Source organism: Mustelus asterias, chromosome 17, assembly GCF_964213995.1.
Source record: "Mustelus asterias chromosome 17, sMusAst1.hap1.1, whole genome shotgun sequence".
NCBI classification, from domain to species: Eukaryota; Metazoa; Chordata; class Chondrichthyes; order Carcharhiniformes; family Triakidae; genus Mustelus; species Mustelus asterias.
In genome coordinates this window covers 11,608,703-11,632,870 of record NC_135817.1, presented here as the reverse complement: position 1 = coordinate 11,632,870, position 24,168 = coordinate 11,608,703, and the positions used below count along the sequence as shown (strand labels likewise).

At 43.7% G+C, this 24,168-nt stretch overlaps 2 protein-coding genes across 2 annotated transcripts in view; one reads left to right on the top strand and one right to left on the bottom strand.

The window, feature by feature from the left end:
• Positions 1 to 13,463, top strand: part of LOC144506327 (lysosome-associated membrane glycoprotein 1-like) — a 41,678-nt gene extending 28,215 nt beyond the window's left edge. Inside the window, exons 6-9 of the mRNA XM_078232288.1 lie at positions 2,687 to 2,809; positions 5,257 to 5,329; positions 7,079 to 7,249; positions 11,143 to 13,463. Coding sequence (XP_078088414.1) covers positions 2,687 to 2,809; positions 5,257 to 5,329; positions 7,079 to 7,249; positions 11,143 to 11,282 — 507 coding nt within the window. The 3' untranslated portion in view covers positions 11,283 to 13,463. The remainder of the gene's footprint in view (positions 1 to 2,686; positions 2,810 to 5,256; positions 5,330 to 7,078; positions 7,250 to 11,142) is intronic.
• Positions 13,464 to 16,353: 2,890 nt separating this feature from the next.
• The window catches only part of grk1a (G protein-coupled receptor kinase 1 a), a 104,326-nt gene continuing 96,511 nt past the window's right edge, over positions 16,354 to 24,168 (bottom strand). The window contains exon 7 of the mRNA XM_078232287.1: positions 16,354 to 20,373. Coding sequence (XP_078088413.1) covers positions 20,078 to 20,373 — 296 coding nt within the window. The 3' untranslated portion in view covers positions 16,354 to 20,077. The remainder of the gene's footprint in view (positions 20,374 to 24,168) is intronic.

Below are 24,168 nucleotides of genomic sequence, written 5' to 3'. Positions count from 1 at the left end.
ATCCGCAGTCTCACTCTGTACTGGCACCAGCAAGATGATCATAGAATGAAGCCTTGAAACGAGAAACCAGGAACAATTAGCCCGCGCCGCTCCCTGGTCCAAACTAGACCACTCTTTTGTATCCCTCCATTCCCACTCCGTTCATATAGCTGTCTAGATAAGTCTTAAACGTTCCCAGTGTGTCCGCCTCCACCACCTTGCCCGGCAACACATTCCAGGCCCCCACGACCCTCTGTGTGAAATATGTCCTTCTGATATCTGTGTTAAACCTCCCCCCCTTCACCTTGAACCTATGACCCCTCGTGAACGTCACCACCGACCCGGGGAAAAGCTTCCCACCGTTCACCCTATCTATGCCTTTCATAATTTTATACACCTCTATTAAGTCTCCCCTCATCCTCCGTCTTTCCAAGGAGAACAACCCCAGTTTACCCAATCTCTCCTCATAACCAAGCCCCTCCATACCAGGCAACATCCTGGTAAACCTCCTCTGTACTCTCTCCAAAGCCTCCACGTCCTTCTGGTAGTGTGGCGACCAGAACTGGACGCAGTATTCCAAATGCGGCCGAACCAACGTTCTATACATCTGCAACATCAGACCCCAACTTTTATACTCTATGCCCCGTCCTATAAAGGCAAGCATGCCATATGCCTTCTTCACCACCTTCTCCACCTGTGACGTCACCTTCAAAGATCTGTGGACTTGCACACCCAGGTCCCTCTGCGTCTCTACACCCTTTATGGTTCTTCCATTTATCGTGTAGCTCCTCCCTACATTATTCCCACCAAAATGCATCACTTCGCATTTATCAGGATTGAACTCCATCTGCCATTTCCTTGCCCAAATTTCCAGCCTATCTATATCCTTCTGTAGCCTCTGACAATGTTCCTCACTATCTGCAAGTCCTGCCAGTTTTGTGTCGTCCGCAAACTTACTGATCACCCCAGTTACTCCTTCTTCCAGATCATTTATATAAATCACAAACAGCAGAGGTCCCAATACAGAGCCCTGCGGTACACCACTAGTCACAGGCACAGAGAGTGCAGAGAAGGTTTACCAGGATGTTGCCTGGTATGGAGGATCTTGGCTATGAGGAGAGATTGGGTAAGCTGGGGTTGTTCTCCCTGGAAAGACGGAGACTGAGGGGAGACCTAATAGAGGTGTACAAAATTATGAAGGATATAGATAGGGTGAACAGTGGGAAGCTTTTTCCTAGGTCGGAGGTGACGATCACGAGGGGCCACGGGCTGAAGGTGAGAGGGGCGAAGTATAACTCAGATATTAGGGGGACGTTTTTTTACACAGAGTGGTGGGGGCCTGGAATGCGCTGCCAAGGAGGGTGGTGGAATCAGACACGCTGGCATCGTTTAAGACTTACCTGGATAGTCTCATGAGCAGTCTGGGAATGGAGGGATACAACGAATGGTCTAGTTGGACCAATGAGCGGCACAGGCTTGGAGAGCCGAAGGGCCTGTTTCCTGTGCTGTACTGTTCTTTGTGAAGAGCACATGACACTGCAAAGGGATATAGATAGGTTAAGCAAGTGGGTAAATATCTGGCAAATGGAGTATAATGTGGGAAAATGTGTAATTGTCAATTTTTGCTAGAAAAATAAAAAAAAACATTATCTAAATGGTGAGAGATTGCAGAACTTAAACAATACTGAAATTCATTTATTGTTTCATCAATTCAGATAGTTGAGTTCGATATTACTCCTGAGGGAGTTAACAGTGCCATGCGCAACTGTGACAGCCACAAGCTGTACCCTGTGGCATATTAATAAATATCAATCATAAGTTTATTTAATTTGTTGGGGAAATGGTGCGAGAACAGGTGGGGCTGATGACTTTTTTTTACAATGAGGCTTCTTTTGTCTTCTCTGTGAACTGAACACATCTACAGTTCAGTCGGGTGGGGGAGATGACAGTTACTGTTGCAGAATTTCCCTCCGATCTGTATAACAATTGATTGTTTGTTAATGCATAATCTTGCATAAAGCATGGCCTGTGCAGATGTCAAATTCCAACAAGCTTTGTCTTGTGCCAAGTGTAATAAACAATTCTACATCAGCCAAGGGAATTGTTTTCCCTTTCCACCTACCCATGGTGATAGACTGGCATCATCACATCACTTGCTATCCTAGCTGCTGCTGTTGCAAATTCATCAACAGGGATGGCACTCGGCTGGGTCGACTCTGAGAAATTGAGGCTGTTCTTTACATCTGTGGCTAATGATGTCAACTAAAGTAGCCCTTTATTCAGAGTTTTTTGAAAATGCATTATTTAAATATTGATGATGTGCTTCAGATGCATGTACATGTCGACTTGAGGATGCTCTGATATACAGCCTTACTGGGGCCTCCAGAGTCATGGGATTGTGCTGCATGTTGTTCAGTTTTGCTGTTCAAAAAGATCTCCTCGTGCAGACTCTGAAGCAGGAAGGCTCACAAACAGCATTGGAGTTTATGGTGGAGTTTAATACTTGGCTTTTGGCCCTCTCATGTTCACAGGTTGTGACTCAGCCATGACTTAACAGTGGTCATGGTGTTAAGAATGGTGGTGGAGATGGGGTGGTATTAGGGAGAGAAAAAAATGGAAGAATTAAAATCATGCTTGTTTATTTCCTATAATAAGCACTTGCACTATTGCAAACTAGAATGTGAATGAGTATATTTTCTTCTTGTAGACTGCACTGAAAGTTTTTAACATTCAGCCAAACACAACAGTTTCGGATGGAAACTGCAGCCGTGATCGTGCATCTCTTCAATTGACAGACACCTTGACCAAGCTGAATTTTGTGTTTGTTGTGGTGAGTTAAAGATGTTCTGTATTAAATATAAAGTTATACAGGTTTCATTAAGCGCTTCATTTTGATAATGTGTATTTTTAGAAAAAATGCTCTTTTTCCATTTGGGCTTTCTCCCATTTGCCCGTCTCTTGTGAAAATGTTAGCTTTGTGTTGAGTAAAACTCATTGGGGATGCTGTATTTGGTTATACTCAGTAAGAAGTCTCACAACACCAGGTGAAAGTCCAACAGGTTTATTTGGTAGCAAATACCATAAGCTTTCGGAGCACAGCTCCTTCGTCAGATGGGGTGGATATCTGTTCTGCAACAGTGCACAAACACAGAAATCAAGTTACAGAATACTAATTAGAATGCAAATCTCTACAGCCAGCCAGGTCTTAAAGGTACAGATAATGTGGGTGGAGGGAGCATTCAACACAGGTTAAAGAGATGTGTATTGTCTCCAGACAGAACAGCTAGTGAGATTCTACAAGCCCAGGAGGCAAGCTGTGGGGGTTACTGATAACGTGACATAAATCCAACATCGCGGTTTAGGCCGTCCTCATGTGTACGGAACTTGGCTATCAGTTTCTGCTCAGCGACTCTGCGCTGTCGTGTGTCGTGAAGGCCGCCTTGGAGAACGCTTACCTGAAGATCCAAGGTTGAATGCCCGTGACAGCCTTCGCTTCTCCAAGGAGAAAAGACCTAGCTCTCTCAACCTATCCTCATAAGGCATGCCGCCTAATCCAGGCAACATCCTTGTAAATCTCCTCTGTACCCTTTCTATAGCTTCCACATCCTTTTTATAATGAGGCGACCAGAACTGGGCACAGTACTCCAGATGGGGTCTGACCAGGGTTCTATACAGCTGCAGCATTATCTCCTGATTTCTAAACTCAATTCCTCTATTGATGAAGGCCAGTATTCCATACGCCTTCTTAACCACAGCCTCTACCTGCGACGCTGCTTTGAGCGTCCTCTGAATCCGGACCCCAAGATCCTTCTGATCTTCCACACTGCCAAGCGTCTTACCCTTAATATTATATTCTTTCATCCTATTCGACCTGCCAAAATGAACCACCACACACTTATCTGGGTTGAAGTCCATCTGCCACTTCTCTGCGCAGTCTTGCATCTTATCTATCTCTTGTTGCAACTGCTGACATCCCTCTACACTATCCACAACACCTCCAACCTTTGTGTCATCAGCAAACTTGCCAACCCATCCTTGCACTTCCTCATCCAGGTCATTTATAAAAATCACAAAGAGCAAGGGTCCCAGAACAGATCCCTGGGGCACTCCACTGGTGACCGACCCCCATGCTGAAAAAGACCCATCTACAACCACTCTTTGCCTTCTGTGGGCAAGCCAGTTCTGAATCCAAAAAGCAGTGTCCCCTTGTATCCCATGCCCCTTCATTTTCTCAATAAGCCTTGCATGGGACACCTTATCAAACGCCTTGCTGAAATCCATACAAACTAAATCTACCGCTCTTCCCTCGTCTGTGTGTCTAGTTACATCTTCAAAAAATTCAATTAGGCTCGTAAGGCATGATCTGCCTTGGACAAAGCCGTGCTGGCTATTTCTGATCATACTATTCCTCTCCAGGTGTTCATAAATCCTGCCTCTCAGGATCTTCTCCATCCACTTACCAACCACTGGGGTTAGACTCACTGGTCTATAATTTCCCGGGCTATCTCTTCTCCCTTTCTTGAATAACGGAACCACATCCGCAATCCTCCGGAACCTCTCCCGTCTCCATTGATGATGCAAAGATCATCGCCAGAGGCTCAGCAATCTCTTCCCTCACCTCCAACAGTAACCTGGGGTACATCCCATCCGGTCCCGGCGATTTATCTAACTTGATGCTTTTCAAAACCTCTTTCCTCCACATGCTCAATCTTCTCAGTCCACTGCAAGTCTGCACTGCAACTACCAAGATCCTTTTCCACTGTGAATACACTTGGTAAATTTCACTGTGAATAAATCTGAAACTGAGTAAAGATTGACTTTTGATTTCCTACTTCAATTGGCTGTCAGGAGTTTAACATCTTCAGATCTTGGGTATATAATGGATACATTTAACTCGGAGACCAAGTATTCTTCCCCAGTCATTGTTATTAAATAGCAAATTGGGTTAGATTGCCTCAACATTGTCTTGCACTATTAAGTCTTAAATGTACAAAGCTTCGCAATCATCTACCAAAACTATGGGTATTTAGAACGTTGTTAAGACAAGGATGAGGGAATGTAAGTGATTTTGTATTCGTGTTATCCATTTAAACTGCCATTCTTACTTGAGGCAATGTTCTGTTATGCAAAGAATTGCTGACTTTACTATTGTTTTCTGCAATGCCTTTTCCAAATAGTGCCCACTGGCTTTATAAAGAACTAACTGTCTGTTCCAAAAATGTGACTGCATAATGATACTCGGCTTGTCATGTCAAATCGGATTTTTTTTTTGTTCAGAATGCTACTACCAACAAGTTTTATCTGAAGGAGCTCTCTGTTTCCACGCGCATTGGTTTGCCTGCTGCTCTGGGTAAGTTTCAACCTTCAGAAAGTGTATCTTAAAGTTAAAATGATAGTTGTAGAAAGTTATTATTCATATTGACCTAGGTGTACGCTATTTAGATTTGAAGTACTCAAGAGCTGTCATTTAAACATTAGGCAACATATAGAACGGGCAGTGCAAATTTATTACTTGGCTTCTATTTGGTGCATCTTTAATTAATGGAATTGCAACGTCACTCAATTTCAGAAATTGCAAAATATTATTGAGAATATTCTTTGTAGAACTGGCAACTGGGTCCTGCTTTGATTGCTGTGGTTTAGCAGCATAGGGAGGGATTCATTAGTCTGGAGGAAGAGCTCTGTTTTGTCAAGACAGAGGGATATATTGTCAGGTTTGGCTCACTGCTGGATATTTGCTGTCTGTCAGCAGTGAGGATACTGCAAGGGCATGCACCTAGCTGTACTATTCCCTGGTTTCATCTGAGTCACCAATGAAAATGTTTATAATTGTAAATTAGAAGCAAAATGCTGTTAACAGCCCCCATACGAAGATGAATCCCCAAGTTCCACTGTTCCTACATCCCTTTAGAACTGTGCCATTAATTGCATATTGCCTCTCACTATCCCTTCTGCCAAAATATATCCCCATGTGCTTTTCAAACTGATGATGAGGATTGTGATAGATTTTGAGAATATATGATAGTGAATGCAATGGGAAGCAGGTGACAGGTACAATTTACAGCGGAGAAATGTGGTAATATATGTTGGAGGGTTGTCAGGTTGTTTAGAGGAATATCCGCAATGGAAAGATGATGTGTGTGATTCAAGGGTATGCTGAAGTGGAAAAAACTATAAAAATTATTTTTGTAAATAGAGGCATAGGCTACAAGTGAAGGGAAGTTATGATTAAATGTATATAAACTATTGGTCAAACTACAGTTACAACCCAAACTGCAGACAGTGTAATATCATTATAGAAGTAGGAAAGGTCTAACATTTGAAGTGTTTAAAAATTATCAAGGTCAGTCAATGGGAAAGGCTCCTTCAGTTGATTAATGGTGTTTCGCTGAAGAAATCAAAGGCTTTTGAACTGTACAGTAAGAACATATGCATGTAAGGAAGATTAATCTGCAGTAAGAAACCCTTTGGGTTTGAATTTAGTTCTTTTTCTTGTATCAGTTTCTTCACCGTCCCTAATTTTTGATGCTGGTCTGAATTGAGGCTGTGCCTCTATTTGAGGTCCTTTCTTAATCCAAGTTAATCATTATAACCTGTCAGCTGAGGGGGAAATAATTTGGATGGCACACAGTAGTCTAATAGACGTGGTACTGGACAAGTAATCCAGAAATTAGTTCCAATTCCCATCAGGGACATTTAAAAATTGATTGCAGTAAATCTTTTGATCAGCACCAGAAGAAAAGCCATGAAAACTTCAGGATTATCAACTTCAGAACTCGACTTCATTCACAAATGTACTCCAGGGCATCTGGTCTACAAGTAACTTTAGCACCACTCTGTTTGACTCCTAATATCCTCAGGGTGATTAGAAATGGGCAACAAAATGCCATTGTCACTGATATTCTGAAAACAAATCAAATACAAAGCTCTGTAGGGAACAAGTTGTCATTCCCTATCGCCCCAGTGGAAGGTTAACATGAATAACTGGGATGCTGTTTACTCTTGGAACATTTTCCTTTTGATTCGCATTCTATTGCCTCCCCAGACATTGCAACAACCTGAATTCTGTTCTTTCATTTCCTTTGATTTCCACATTTAGGAAAGGAGTTTGTGGCTAAAAATGAAAGCCTGAACTATCTACAGACGACTTTAGGCAAATCTTATATGTGCCATTCTGAGCAAACACTGCAGGTGGACTCAAACTTCTCCATCAATGCATTTGAGCTCCATGTTCAGCCATTTGGAGTAAACAACTCAAAATATGCAACTGGTAAGTTGTTGCAATTTTAATTTTTAATACTTTTCATATGAACTTAGTGGGTGGCATGGTGGCACAGTGGCTAACACTGCTGCCTCATAGCACTAGGGACCCGGGTTCAATTCCGGCCTCGGGTGACTGTCTGTGTGGAGTTTGTACGTTCTCCCCATGTCCGCGTGTGTTTCCCCCGGGTGCTTCTGTTTTCTCTCACATTCTAAAGATGTGCAGGATAAGCAGATTGGCCATGATAAATTGACCTTTAGTGCCAGGGGGATTAGCAGGGTAAATCTGTGGGGTTACGGGAATAGGGCCCGGGTGGGATTGTGGTCAATGCAGACTTGATGGGCCAAATGGCCGCCTTCTGCACTGTAGGGATTCTATGAGCAGAAGTGGTATGGAATTAATATAATTGTGTATTTTCAGCTTTCTGTATCTTAACTACCATGTCTAGGAACACAAAACTTGGGTTAAAGTGACCATCTCCTAGACCAGGGTTTCCCAAACCTTTTGAGCCGCGGAACCCCTAGTGACCTCCCAAGAGCATCAGTGAACCCCAAGCATTCTCATAATGTCAGCGCCCTTGTTTTTGCTGCAAAATAGTTGCAAACACTGAAACCAAATGTAAACAAGTCTTCTCCAGCTATAGAACAACAAAGAACAATACAGCACAGGAACAGGCCCTTCGGCCCTCCAAGCCCGTGCCGCTCCCTGGTCCAAACTAGACCATTCTTTTGTATCCCTCCATTCCCACTCCGTTCATATGGCTATCTAGATAAGTCTTAAATGTTCCCAGTGTCCCCGCCTCCACCACCTTGCCCGGCAGCGCATTCCAGGCCCCCACCACCCTCTGTGTAAAATATGTCCTTCTGATATCTGTGTTTAAACCCCCCCCTCCCCCGCTTCACCTTGAACCTATGACCCCTCGTGAACGTCACCACCGACCTGGGGAAAAGCTTCCCACCGTTCACCCTATCTATGCCTTTCATAATTTTATACACCTCTATTAAGTCTCCCCTCATCCTCCATCTTTCCAGGGAGAACAACCCCAGTTTACCCAATCTCTCCTCATAACTAAGCCGCTCCAAACCAGGCAACATCCTGGTAAACCTCCTCTGCACTCTCTCCAAAGCCTCCACGTCCTTCTGGTAGTGTGGCGACCAGAACTGGACGCAGTATTCCAAATGCGGCCGAACCAACGTTCTATACATCTGCAACATCAGACCCCAACTTTTATACTCTATGCCCCGTCCTATAAAGGCAAGCATGCCATATGCCTTCTTCACCACCTTCTCCACCTGTGATGTCACCTTCAAGGATCTGTGGACTTGCACACCCAGGTCCCTCTGCGTATCTACACCCTTTATGGTTCTGCCATTTATCGTATAGCTCCTCCCTACATTATTTCTACCAAAATGCATCACTTCGCATTTATCAGGATTGAACTCCATCTGCCATTTCTTTGCCCAAATTTTCAGCCTATCTATATCCTTCTGTAGCTTCTGACAATGCTCCTCACTATCTGCAAGTCCTGCCAATTTTGTGTCGTCCGCAAACTTACTGATCACCCCAGTTACACCTTCTTCCAGATCGTTTATATAAATCACAAACAGCAGAGGTCCCAATACAGAGCCCTGCGGAACACCACTAGTCACAGGCCTCCAGCCGGAAAAAGACCCTTCCACTACCACCCTCTGTCTTCTGTGACCAAGCCAGTTCTCCACCCATCTAGCCACCTCCCCCTTTATCCCATGAGATCCAACCTTTTTCACCAGCCTACCATGAGGGACTTTGTCAAACGCTTTACTAAAGTCCATATAGACGACATCCATGGCCCTTCCTTTGTCAACCATTCTAGTCACTTCTTCAAAAAACTCCACCAGGTTAGTGAGGCATGACCTCCCTCTCACAAAACCATGCTGACTATCGTTAATGAGTTTATTCCTTTCTAAGTGCGCATACATCCTATCTCTAAGAACCTTCTCCAACAACTTCCCCACCACGGACGTCAAGCTCACCGGTCTATAATTACCCGGGTTATCCTTCCTACCCTTCTTAAATAACGGGACCACATTAGCTATCCTCCAATCCTCTGGGACCTCACCTGTGTCCAGTGACGAGACAAAGATTTGCGTCAGAGGCCCAGCGATTTCATCTCTCGTCTCCCTGAGCAGCCTTGGATAGATTCCATCAGGCCCTGGGGATTTGTCAGTCTTTATATTCTCTAACAAACCTAACACTTCCTCCCTTGTATTGGAGATTTTCTCCAACGGTTCAACACTCCCCTCCGAGACACACCCAGTCAACACATCCCTCTCCTTTGTGAATACCGACGCAAAGTATTCATTTAGGATCTCCCCATCTTCTTTGGGCTCCAAGCATAATTCCCCACTTTTGTCCCTGAGAGGTCCGATTTTTTCCCTGACAACCCTTTTGTTCCTAACGTATGAATAAAATGCCTTGGGATTCTCCTTAATCCTGTCTGCCAAGGACATTTTGTGACCCCTTTTTGCCCTTTTAATTCCCCGTTTGAGTTCTTTCCTACTTCCTTTGTACTCCTCCAGCGCTCCCTCTGTTTTTAGCTGCTTGGACCTAACATACGCCTCTTTTCTTTTTGACCAGTCCCTCAATTTCCCTGGTTATCCACGGTTCTCGAATCCTACCCTTCCTATCCTTTTTTACAGGCACATGCCTGTCCTGCAGCCCTAACAACTGTTCCTTAAAAGACTCCCACACCCTCAGACAGCCTCTCCCAATCAAGAGCTGCCAATTTCTGCCTAATCCCACCAAAGTTAGCCTTCCCCCAATCCAACACCTTACCCTTGGGACACCACTCATCCTTTTCCATCACTATCCTAAAGCTAACAGAATTGTGGTCACTATTTGCTACATGTTCCCCTACCGAAACTTTGAAGACCTGACCGGGCTCATTCCCCAGTACTAGGTCCAGTATAGCCCCCTCTCTAGTCTGGCTATCTACATATTGTTCCAAAGAACCCTCCTGTACGCATTTTATATATCTAAGCATATATTCATCTGATATTTTTAAAGGTCTTCTGATTAAAAATATATAAGCCCCATTGCCATTTTCAATGGGAGGAATGATGGTGGAAAGCTGATTCTAATATCGGATCCATACATCTCTCCCTCACTCTCATTCTCTCACACAGCTCCCTCTTCCCATCCACTCACATGTTCCTCTCACATTCACATCTCTAACTCTCACCCTTCTCACTCACGTACACACTCACCCTAACCCCCCCCCCCCCTCATTCATTCACAGCGTCACGCACGCCCGCTTGTCCATACACTTACCGCTCCTTTAGCGAGACCTGCTGCCATCTGTCGGCCATGTGCAGCCTCTTCTCGCTGCTGCCGCCCAGCTTCTGGTCGATTAGTCTCCTGCCTCACCTTGGCCTTGCTGTTGGTGGCAGGCTAGCAACATGGAATAAATCAATGGGTCTCTCGGAGCTTTGGACAAGTCTGCCTGTCAGCATCCAGTGCTCCAAGAAGTCTTGCTCTGATCGGCCCATTTTATTTCTCTAATTCATCTTAAATTTTGCATATTCGAAGCGACGTTTACCAGTCATGTGGTGGCTGCTGACTTTGCAGACCCCCTGGGGACCATTCACGGACCCTGAGGGTCCGTGGACCCCAGTTTGGGAAACCCTCTCCTAGACATTTTGCTCATGCGTATCATTGAAGAGTTTTTATGAAGATTTAATACCAACTTGGAGCAGAGGTCTTCAATTGCTCCATAACGTATTCATGTTGACATTGATTGGTTTTGTGCGTAGAAATAGAAGGTGCATTAACCATGGAACTGAATGTAAGTATTTTAATAATGTTATGTCTTTTGGATTATTTAAGGTTCTGAATGTAACTTTAAGCAACTTTTTTTTGAACAGCTGAAGAATGCCAAATGGATAAAGATGATATGCTGATTCCAATCATTGTTGGTGCCGCTCTTGCTGGCCTTGTGCTGATTGTATTGATTGCTTATCTGATTGGAAGGAAGAGGAGCCATGCTGGATATCAAACCATCTAACCTCACATAGACTTAGCTATTCCACCTCTGTAACTAATTCTTTTTCAAAGAAATGCACACACATTGTCTCTGGAATCTTGGGCATGGACCTCTGTTAAAGGGAGTTAAAAGAAAAAGGTTTACTGACAAACGGAATCCTCTGCCTGACAACTTGCTTCTAACATTGTATGTTTTTAACCATATATGATGAAATATAGCCCAGCACACCCTTGCCCCCACCACCCATAGATCCTGAGATGGGGTATAATCATTACAGCATCCAACCCTGGGGTTAGTGTCCCAGTTGGGAAATAAATGCATGATAGTTAAATGCAAACTGAAACTCAAGACCTACCCCAATTCAAAATGCAATGTTGCCGGGAAGGTTTTTTCACACTTAATTCAGGGAGTGGCAACTGTATGCCAACTTTCCACGTTCCTGCTCCACAACTGGTTTCTTTATCCCAGGTGCAGAGGCACTGTGGGCAAGAAAAGAGGATGGGCTTATTTATATTATAAAGTGCAGCTAACCAAGAGAGATCAGTTTTTTGGTAGAGGTTATGCTACTATACTGCAAGAGCATCTTGGGAAAAGGACTGTTTGTGAGTAAATTAATAACATTTCACACTTCCGCTGTGTAACCAAGAGTGTTAATTCCTGCTTTACAAAAATAATGGTGTGTCGTGCGAAAGTGATTTTTGTTTGGCTACCTAGATTTAACTTTTCCATGGGGTGTATATATGTATACACAAACACATGTGCCTGTAAATTAGGCTACTTGCAAAGTACCCCCTGCCCCCCCAACCCCAAAATACATTACAAATAAGTTACAATGGCTGGAGCATTGGTAGATTTTAGTTTGGGTTGTGTATTCTTTAATCATTGGAATTATATCTTTAGGAAAGGACTTGTCATCTGCTCCTTGGCATTCTCTCTTTCTTCTTCATCTTCTCCACACCCCCCCCCCCACCCCCCCCCCCCACACACACACACACACACACACACACCTTGGCGTAGATTGTGTTGCAGTGTTTGACCTTTTTGTGAAGAAAAGCATAACATTGCTCTCGCCTTGGTAACCTTTCACTGTTGTTACCATTCACAGTGATTGTATGGATATAAAACAAAGTGCATTGGGTGTGAGCAGCTTTTTCTGTATTGATCAGTGTTAAACCTGAAACAGCTTCACTAATTACTGATAGATAAAACCAGCTGAATGTGGATAAAATCTAGGGTTCAAACTAGTTCTCAAGTGGTAGTCATTTCATACGTGTTGTGTGAACTTTGATCTGTAAACTTGGAAGAAGAATGTTAGTTGGACTAAAGGTTAACCCAGCACATTTAGCATGCACTGTTCTCACCAATGCACTCAATGTAAGTATAATTTAAGCTTTGTTTAACTTGATGGCCACCTGTTTTAAATCTGGTTGATGGTATTTAAAACCTTTTCCTGGGTTATATTTTTAAGCTGTTGATTTATGCTTTTGGGTGATCTCGTCTGGGTGCTCCGCAAATGGTTAGGAGCTGGCACTCTTCTCCCCTTTTTTTTAATCAATTAAACCGTGTGCATTTTTTTGTGACTGCACTTTTTCAGGCATGTCTTACCGTATAAAGAAATCTCGGCCTGCCAGTCGTGCTTAAGAGCTTGTTTGGGACTGTTGACTGAAGACTTGGCACAAAAGGTGTATGCATTGCCTATAACCGTGCTAATAAAGGATTTGTTTCTCAAAGGGCTATGTGCTGGTTTCCCTTCTGTTAAAAATTTGGCCAGCTCTCCCGATCGGATAACAAAGGGAATCTTTTTGTCGCACAATCACTTACCAAGTGTTGATCATTTGTTATGGAGAAAGTCTGTTTCTAAGATTGCATCTGGTTAGCAAGTCTTTGTATTGGGAAGGAGGAGGCAAACATTCTTGACCATGTAACTGCATCAAGTCTGAAGTTATGCTAGTATGATTTCCTGCAGCATATTTAGAGCCGTTTTGTTTTACAAGAAATGTTTTCATCAACATTGCAAGTTGCTTGGTTTTTACATGACTTGCTTGATTTGACCTGTTTGCACTCTGTTCCATTCCTTTTTTGTACTTTGCTTTTTTTGAGTTTTTTTTGTTTCTGTAATCTAGTTTGATGTTGGAGATGAAAACTTTCCTGACTTGTACTTGTGCACCAATAAAATTATTTCTATTCTGTCTGCCAAACATGTTTTAGGTTTATGTTAAATGCATAGTCCCATTAGTCTCTGACCAAAGATTATTTCATAATTTAATATGAGCAAGATATCTGTCCAAATTTCCTGATGTGGCTTGGTGTCAAATTTTGTTTTGATTAAAGCCTCTGTGAAGTGCCTGAGGCAGGCTACATTAAAGGTACCATATAATGTCACTGAATTCTGATAAATTTGTCACTTTGCATGGGAAGATTCACCAAGTGTAGCAAATTTCACACTGGAATTATGTTATCATGTGATTTTCCTTTCCTTGTGTCTTAACTTCATGCTTGCTCTCCACTTTACGTCACAGAATAAAGAAAGTTTGTGAGAGGGCCCCAGGTTAATCACAGAATTCATTTCTTTCAGCAGTGAGGCGATTAATACAAGACTTAAGGAAGGATAATTTTAGATGTTGAATTATAGACATATCCAAATGGATCAAGCTGGGTGAAGTGTTACAAGCAAAGTGCCAGGGCTTAGACGCAGCCTAAAGTCAAGCAGTGGCCAAAGTCACACAAACCTCTTTCAACAGTGGAAAGCTAAGAGCCAGTAGATTGTTTCTTCGTAAAGATTCAATGATGGTTGGAGACAACGGTGGCAAGTAGTGTATGTGAGCTGGTTTGTTTAATACATTTAACCTTGAGAAAGGGTCAGTGACCATCTGCATTTTGGTGGAGTGCATTATTATATGTTATTTGCAGCACAGTAACTGGCCATCTGGGTTCATTATGCTCCACACAAGCTACCTTCACCTTGGCCCATCAGCATAGACTTCTATTTCTTTCTCCTTCATGTGTTAATTTATCTTCCCTGCAAGGACTCTGGGATTCTAGAAGATCCCATTTGATGCATGATCCTGTTGTTAAACCTTTTAAAAGTATTATTGAACTAAAATGTGTCGATTTGCAGAGTGAAGACCTGAGTTCTCACCCTGAAAGCATGCAGCCTGCTTTCCATTGTAATTCGCTGGGAAGTTGAATGGTTAATTCATTCCTTGAGTATTGGGGAAACTTATCTTTGGTTAATTTCACTTTGAATGGGACTTGTGCCTGTAATGAAGACCTTGTACCTCATGTCCACATTCCAGCCTAGTGCATTGGCACGCCGTGCAAAGCAACCAGAGCCACAATGAGGAGAATCCCCTCTTGGTTCCAACACATATCTCATGGCAGCTGAGGCCAATAGCTGGATTTGTTTTCTATTCCAAACAATCAAGAATGCTGATTGCTTAGTGTTATTTTTTCATAATGGAAATGTTCTGGCATTTTGTCAGCTGTAGGTCAGCTTTGAGATGCTCTCTTTGTCTCGGATCCCCCAGCAGGTTACAGTGTTGAAGCAGCACAACTTTCTTTCCAGTAGCAATGTTTTGAAATTAAAAGTCTGGACAGATTCATCTGTTAATTAATGGATACCTTCTACCCCTTTCTATTCCTACCGTTTTGAGATAAAAGCCTCATTGCATTTCCTCTTTATTTTTGCACCTGTTTGCCTTTTGCTTTTAGCCTTGAAATCTACCCTTGCTTGAGCATGTATTCCAGAATTACACACACAAACAAGCCTGTGGCCCCACCATTCATGTTCCACGAGAGCCATCTTCCTGTTCTAACCCCATCAACACAGCCTATTCTCCCTTGTGTGTTTATTCAGCTTCCCTTTAAAACAAGTAGAACCAGCGAAAATTAATTGATGGCACATACAGCTGTCATGCCTGTTACCCCTTATCCCACTTTACAACTCTCGGAAGTGCTGTGACCTACAGGGCTACAAACTAAGTGAATATCCAAGTATAATGGTTTCCTCAACCACTCGCCAGGCTGTTTATTCAAGACCTCTGAGAAAGTAAGTTTTTCCTCTCTCTTCCCTTCTACCAATTACTTCAAATCTCTGCCCCTTAGTTATTGTCCCTTCTGCTATGCAGTTCTTTCCAATCCACTCTTATCTAAACCTCCATAGAACCATAGAAAATTACAGCTCAGAAACAGGCCTTTAGGCCCTTCTTGTCTGTGCCAAACCATTTTTTGCGTAGTCCCACTGACCTGCACTTGGACCATATCCCTCCACACCCCTGTCATAAATGAACCCATCCAAGTTTTTCTTAAATGTTAAAAGCATTTACCACTTTATCCGGCAGCTCATTCCACACTCCCACCACTCTGCGTGAAGAAGCCTCCCCTAATATTCCCTTGAAACTTTTCCCCTTTCACCCTTAACACATGCCCTCTGGTTTTTTTCTCCCCTAGCCTCAGCGGAAAAAGCCTGCTTGCATTCACTCTATACCCATCAAAATCTTATACACCTCTATCAAATCTCCTCTCATTCTTCTACGTTCCAGGGAATAAAGTCCCAACCTATTCAATCTCTCTCTGTAACTCAGCTTCTCAAGTCCCGGCAACATCCTTGTGAACCTTCTCTGCACTCTTTCAACCTTATTTATATCCTTCCTGTAACTAGGTGACCAAAACTGTACACAATACTCTAAATTCGGCCTCACCAATGCCTTATATAACTTTACCGTAACACTCCAACTTTTATACTCGATACTCTGCTTTATAAAGGCCAATGTACCAAAGGCACTCTTTACGACCCTATCCACCTGTGACGTCACTTTTAGGGAATTCTGTACCTGTATTCCCAGATCCCTCTGTTCAACTGCACTCTTCAGAGTCCTACCATTTACCCTGTACGTTCTACTTTGGTTTGTCCTTCCAAAGTGCAATATCTCACACTTGTCTGCGTTAAATTCTATTTGCCGTTTTTCAGCCCATTTTTCTAGTTGGTCCAAATCCCTTTGCAAGCTTTGAAAACCTTCCTCACTGTCCACTGCACCTCCAATCTTTGTATCATCAGCAAATTTGCTGATCCAATTTACCACATTATCATCCAGATCATTGATATAGATGACGAATAACAATGGACCCAACACCGATCCCTGCGGCACTCGTGTGAAGAAGGGGCTTGGGGCTCCGAAAGCTTGTGCGGCTTTTGCTACCAAATAAACCTGTTGGACTTTAACCTGGTGTTGCTAAACTTCTTGCTGTGTTTAACCCCAGTCCAACGCCGGCATCTCCACATCATGCACACCACTAGTCACAGGCCTCCACTCAGAGAAGCAATCCTCCACAACCACTCTCTGGCTTCTTCCATTTTATGCCTCATTTTATGCTATTTGAACCATTCCATGTTGTGGCAAGTTCCTCATCCTAATCACCCTGGGATAAAGAAGTTTCTCCTGTTTTCCTTATTGAATTTATTTGTGATCCCCATTTATGGCTCCTACTTTTGCACTTGAATGATGGAATATTTCTGCATGTACTAATTTTAACAACCTTTATCAGATCACTCCTCAAGCTCTTACAAGAGGAAAAGAGTTCCAAAGTATTCACTCCTTCCTGAAAGGTCTGGTATTCTAGGAATTTATTTTTACACTTCCAGTGCCTCTTCATAATATGGAGGCTAGACTGTACAGTACTCTCCGTGTGTAATCTAGTTTAACCTTGCATGATATGACTTTGTGGTGATGGTCACATAATGGTAATGTTACCGGATAAGTGATCCAGAGGCCTGGGCTAAGGTATAAGGCAAGGAGACGCATGTTTAAATCCTATCCTTGCAACTGGTGGGATTTAAATTCAATCAATTAATTAATAAACCTAAAATTTAAAAAAAGTTATAGTCTTAGTTAAAATGTCTAGAAACTACCAGTCATATTAACCCATCTCAATCACTAATGTCCTTGATAAAGGAAATCTGTCGTCTATACCCAGCCTACATGTGACTCCAGAGCCACAAATATGTGGTTGACTTAAACCCTCAAAAATGGGCTAGCGAATCACTTTTCTAATGAGCCACCACTGAAAGGTTGAATAAAACCAGATGGACAACCTGTCAGAGAGGTAACCTGAAGGCATCCAAAGTTGCTATTCGCTTGAGTAGAATAACAATGGTGAATTAATTTTACCATTTGCCACCACAATAGGAGGGCAAAGAATTTTAATCAGCAAGGCCTAATGGTCTCTGCAGTCTGGAAAGCCTGCATCCAAGTTGTACTGTTTTGAAACATCGTATGCAAACAGTCCACGCAGAATAGCTTTTATTGAAGGTCAGAAGTCCTTTAACACGCACATTATTCTGTCTTCCATTGAAAATAAAAGATTTATAGTGCTTTAGAATTCAATGCTTTTCTACTGTTATTTGGTTTTAATTACCCCCTGCCCATTTTATTAATCCATTATAACAAATAAATTAATCTTCATAGTATTTATATCAACTCTTGCCCGTTTATCAAGTTAAAGCTATCCAGTTATAACTGCCCTCTGACCACATTGAATGATCTTGCATTAATTACGCTGTGCAAGCCACCAACCACCATTTGGTCTCAGGAATTTGATTCCTCTGATTGTGACAGTCTTTCATTCCTCCAGCCAACAGTGGTCCCACGAGGGCAAAGATCATCCATCTTGGCTGGAGGTCAGTGCCTCACTAGACAAATAGGAGGGCTGGCGAGGTGCTGTAACACGAGCCAGAATTCCAAACCCCAGAGCTCTAGAATTACAGGATTGATATGGATACGGAATGTCATCAGACGTAAACTCAATCATCCACATTGCAACAATTGCTACCACTAAACTTAGAGGCAATCTCTGCCCAAAGCAGTTCTTGGATTGAAACTATTGTGTGCAAAATTACTTCAAGTCTGCGTGTAAAAGGATTTCTTCCTCAATTCCTAAATTTTAAAAAACGTATTCATTTATCCACTTTAAATCCAGATTGAGCCTTTTAATTAAAATCTCTGCTCTTCCAAGTTAAGCAATCTATTAAAATGTTACCAGGCTATTTACCTGAAAAGCTTTTCTTTTGTATGACTGCATTGTTTTTGAAATCTTTGAATGATAATCTAATTATCCCTTGATAAAACAGGCTGAGAACATCATCCCAATACCCCCACTGGCCTTCTGTGGTAATCTCATTGTGACGTTGCTGGGAATGCCCTCTGCAGGTTGCAAAATAGGCAGAGACTGGAGACTCTGGGTCCTTTAGGAACAGGATTAGGCCATTCAGCCTATCGAGCATGTTCCACCATTTAATACAATCATGGCTGATTGGACACTTCAATGCCTTTTACCCACTATCCCCAGAACCATTTATTGATAATCAGAAATCTATCAATATCTGCTTTAAACATATACAATGACTGAGCTTCCGCAACCCTCCGGGGTAGAGCATTCCAAAAATCACAGCCCCCTGTAAAGAAATTTCTCCTCATCTTGGTCCTAAGTGGCATCTCCCTTATTTAGAATTGTGTCCCCTGGTTCTATGTAGATATGCATATGGATATGCAGATATCCACTCCATCTGACGAAGGAGCAGTGCTCCGAAAGCTTATGGTATTTGCTACCAAATAAACCTGTTGGACTTTAACCTGGTGTTGTGAGACTTCTTACTGTGTTCACCCCAGTCCAACGCCAGCATCTCCACATCTATGCTCCCCAAACAGGGGCAGCATCTTACCTGCACCTCGTCTGTCTATTCCTTTTAAGCATTTTGTAGATTTCAATTCTTCAAAACTCATCTCATTCTTCAAAACTCAGAAGACAGGGTCAGATTGCTCAATCTCTCTCCATAGGACAGTCCCGCTATCCCCACTATCTTGGGAATTTTGGAATGGCATGATGGGGGCAGAGCCCACTTGACCAAGGTTAACGATATCTGGCGGGGGAGGATGAAGAAGTGGGCGATTGCTCCCTACCTGGGAGTTCCACCTTTCTGGTTGTGTGGTATTGTAGTGATTGTGGTGTTTCTCCTTAAAACAGCACAGCAGAAGAGGGTCACCTGAATTGAGGGACCAATGGGAACTGAGGCGAATGATCACCCTGGAGGGTGGAGTCCTCTCTCAGTTAGAATACATCTAGCAGCCATGTAGTCGACATGTAAAAGCTGGGGCTCTGCTCCAGGCAGCCTAGGGCTGCAGACTTCTGTGTCTGATTTCTCTTTATCAATAAATACCTTTTGTTCCTAACGATGGCTGAAGTGTTGTAATGTTGCCCGAGAGATGCTACACTATCACAAGTACGATCAGCAATGACACTGGTTCAAGCTCAAAAACCAGTGCTATAACAGGAAGCTGGGCTGGGTTTGTACCCCACGTCTGCCATGTCCTCAAAGGAGGGCACAACTGGCGAGGGCACTCCCAGAGCAGCGCAATTGAGAGCATGAAGTTAAACGAGGTCTGAGGCTTGCTCCAAACTGTGGCCCAACTCTTCACCTCCCCCTTAAAGGGAGCAGAGAGCGAGCAATAAAGAAGCCAAGCTGTGGGATTAATGGATGAGGAAATTGAGGGCCATCACGGCTGCTGGTGTTGGATCGCAAACATCTTGCCGACATTCCTGATTGGCCCATGTGTCCAGTGGTTAGCCTGAACTAATACTAGGATCTCACAATGTCACAAACAATGCCTGAGGCTCACTACAGCATTACAGACGTGGGGCTTTTACAGCATTACAGACGTGGGGCTTTTAACAGGATATGTTGATTTATGCTTCAATTTGTACATCTTTTAGCCATGCTACTTCTTAAAACGCAAGAACCCTGCAACAATTTATTTGCTCGTTTAAGAAATGGAACACACTCCCGATTTGGAGGGAGGTGGCTCTAGAATTGATTCTCTCCTCAGATCATTTGGTAATTCACCATTGGCTCCCCATACGTTGAGCTCGTCAAAGATACCAGTTTCGATCATCTCCTCTTGCCACGGGATAGGGATATTACCAGTCGCAAATTCATCAAAAAACTCCTTGTCTGAATCTTCAAGGTTGATGCCTTTCACAGTTGAGAAAGCGCCCACATCTTGAATGTCCTTCGCGTACACTGTTTTTGAGTCTGGTATGAATGGAGGGAGGAGTATACCTAGAAAGGAACAGACAAAAAGTCAACAGTGATCAACATTAATACACCCCATCTTTTTGTGTTGGACTATTCTACACTTCCTTTTGAAGGTAGTCAGAATGAGAGCCCATGCAACTCGTACAAGAGCTTTCAGTCAGGACTCTGAAGATTCCAGAGCTCCACTGGGGAAATAAAATCCTACAGTGCAGAAGGAGGCTATTTGGCCCATCGTGTCTGCACTGGCCACAATCCCACCCAAACCCTATCCCCATAACTCCATGCATTTACCCTAGTTAGTCCCCCTGACACTAAGGGGCAATTTAGCATGGCCAATCCACCTAACTCCACATCTTTGAACTGTGGGAGGAAACCCAAGCTGGGAATCGAGCCTGGGTCCCCGGCGCTGTGAGGCCGCAGTGTTAACCACTGTGCCACCATGCCACTCCTACAACTGTACAAGTTACTGGTGAGACCACATTTGGAGTACTGCTGACAGTTTTGATCTCCTTATTTAAGGAAAGATATTTCACTGGAGGCAGTTCAGAAAAAGTTCACTATGATGATCCCTGTTATGGCGGGATTGTCTTGTGACGAAAGATTAAACAGGTTGGGACTCACTGGAATTGAGAAGATTGTGAGAGGTGATCTCATTGGATTCTTAAGGGACTTGACAGGGTAAATGCTGAGAGGATGTTTTCCCCTCATGGGAGAGTGTAGGACCAGAGGACATAGTCTCAGAACAAAGGGGGGCAAATTTAAGACTGAGATGAGGAGGAATCTCTTCTCTCAGAGAGTTGAGAGACTTTGAAACTCCTTGTCACAGAGAGCTGTGAGAGCAGAGTCCTTGTGTATATTTAAGGCTGAGATAGATTTTTGATCAGTAAGGGAATCAAGGGTATGGGGAGAGGGCAGGAATGTTGGATCAGTCATGATCCTATTGAATCGTGGAGCATGCTTGAGGGGCTGAATGGCTTAATCCTGTTCCTATTTCTTCTGGTCTTATGAAGGGAGTCCTCCCAGCTTTCTGGTTCACTGCTGCTCCTTCAACCAACATCAACAAGTGAAGCAATTTGTTCTTTATTCATTCGTGGGACATGGGCATCGCTGGTTGGCAGCATTTATTGCCCTTGAGAAGGTGGTGGTGAGTTATCTTCTTGAATCTCTGCAGTCCATGCACTGTGGGTTGACTCACAATGCCATTTGGGAGGAAATTCCAGGATTTTGACCCAGCGACTGTGAAGGAACGGCGATATATTTCCAAGTCAGGATGGTGAGTGGCTTGGAGGGGAACTTGCAGGTGGTGGTGTTCCCATGTATCTACTGCCCTTGTCCTTCTAGATGGAAATGGTCGTGAGTTTGGAAGGTGCTGCCTAGGGATCTTTGGTGAATTGCTGCAGTGCAACTTTGTAGATAGTATACACTGCTGCTACTGAGCGTCGCGAGTGGAGGGAATGGATATTTGTAGATGTGGTGCCAATCAAGTGGACTGCTTTGTCCTGGATGGTGTCAAGCTTCTTCAGTGTTGTTGGAGCTGCATCTATCCAGGCAAGTGGGGAGTATTCCATCACACTTCTTGTGCCTTGTAGATGGTGGATAGGCTTTGGGGAGTCAGGAGGTGAGTTACTCGCTGCAGCATTATTAGCCTCTGACCTGCTCTTGTAGCCATTGTGTTAATGTGGTGAGTCAGTTGAGTTTCTGGTCAATGGTAACCCCAAAAATGTTGACAGTGAGGGATTCAGTGATGGTAACACCATTGAATGTCAAGGGGGGAGTGTCTCTTATTGGTGATGGTCATTGGCTACCACTTGCCTGGATATTGTCTCGATCTTGTTGCATTTGAACATGGGCTGCTTCAGTATCTGAGGAGTCACGAATGGTGCTGAACATGGTGCTGGGCGGCACGGTAGCACAGTGGTTAGCACTGCTGCTTCACAGCTCCAGGGACCTGGGTTCGATTCCTGGCTCGGGTCACTGTCTGTGTGGAGTTTGCACATTCTCCTCGTGTCTGCGTGGGTTTCCTCCGGGTGCTCCGGTTCCCTCCCACAGTCCAAAGATGTGCGGGTGAGGTTGATTGGCCATGCTAAAAATTGCCCTTAGTGTCCTGAGATGCGTAGGTTAGAGGGATTAGTGGGTAAATATGTAGGGATATGGGGGTAGGGCCTGGGTGGGATTGTGGTCGGTACAGACTCGATGGGCTGAATGGCCTCTTTCTGTGCTGTAGGGTTTCTATGATTTCTATGAACATTGCGCAACCATCGGCGAATATCCCCACTTCTGACCTTATGACAGTGGTAAGGTCATTGATGAAGGTGCTGAAGATTGTTGAGCCTTGGACACTACACTGAGGGACTCCTGCAGAGATGGCCTGGAGCTGAGATGACTAACCCTCCACAACCATAACCATCTTCCTATGTGCCAGATATGACTCCAACCAGTGGAGAGTTTGCCCCCTGATACCGATCAATTCCACTTTTGCTAGGGCTCCTTGATGCCACACTCAGTTGAATGTGGCCTTGATGTCAAGGGCCATCACTCTCACCTCACCTCTGGAATTCAGCTCTTTTGTCCATGTTTGAACCAAGGCTATAATGAGGTCAGGAGCTGAGTGACCCTGGCGAAACCCAAACTGGGCGTCACTGAGCAGGTTATTGCTGAGCAGGTGCTGCTTGATAGCGCTGTTGATAACTTCTCCCATCACTTTACTGATGATCAAGAGTCGACAGATGGGGCGGTAATTGGCCGGATTGGATTTGTCCTGCTTTTTGTGTACAGGACGCAACTGGACAATTTTCCACATTGGGTAGATGCCAGTGTTGTAACTGTACTGGAAGAGCTTGACTAGGGGAGCGGCAAGTTCTGCAGCACAAGTCGGAATGTTATCAGGGCCCATTGATTTTGCAGTATCCAATGCCTCCAACCATTTCTTGATATCACGTGGAGTGAATCGAATTGGCTGGAGACTGGCATCTGAGATGCTGGGGACCACTGGAGGAGGCCGAGACGGATCATCCACTCGGCACGATTGCTGCGAATACTTCAGCCTTATCTTATGGATGAGATTATAGGAGGCATGGTTAGTAAGTTTGCAGATGACACCAAGATTGGTGGCATAGTGGACAGTGAAGAAAGTTATCTCCGATTGCAACGGGATCTTGATCAATTGGGCCAGTGGGCTGACGAATGGCAGATGGAGTTTAATTTAGATAAATGCGAGGTGATGCATTTTGGTAGATTGAACCAGGACAGGACTTACTCACTTAATGGTAGGGCGTTGGAGAGAGTTACAGAACAAAGAGATCTAGGGGTACATGTTCATAGCTCCTTGAAAGTGGAGTCACAGGTGGACAGAGTGGTGAAGAAGGCATTCGGCATGCTTGGTTTCATCGGTCAGAACATTGAATACAGGAGTTGGGACGTCTTGTTGAAGTTGTACAAGACATTGGTAAGGCCACACTTGGAATACTGTGTGCAATTCTGGTCACCCTATTATAGAAAAGATATTATTAAACTAGAAACTAGAAAAGATTTACTAGGATGCTACTGGGACTTGATGGTTTGAGTTATAAGGGGAGGCTGAATAGACTGGGACTTTTTTTCTCTGGAGCGTAGGAGGCTGAGGGTTGACCTTATAGAGGTCTGTAAAATAATGAGGGCATAGATAAGGTAGATAGTCAATATCTTTTCCCAAAGCTAGGGGAGTCTAAAACTAGAGGGCATAGGTTTAAGGTGAGAGGGGAGAGATACAAAAGCGTCTAGAGGGGCAATTTTTTCACACACAGGGTGGTGAAGCTGCCAGAGGTAGTAGTAGAGGCGGGT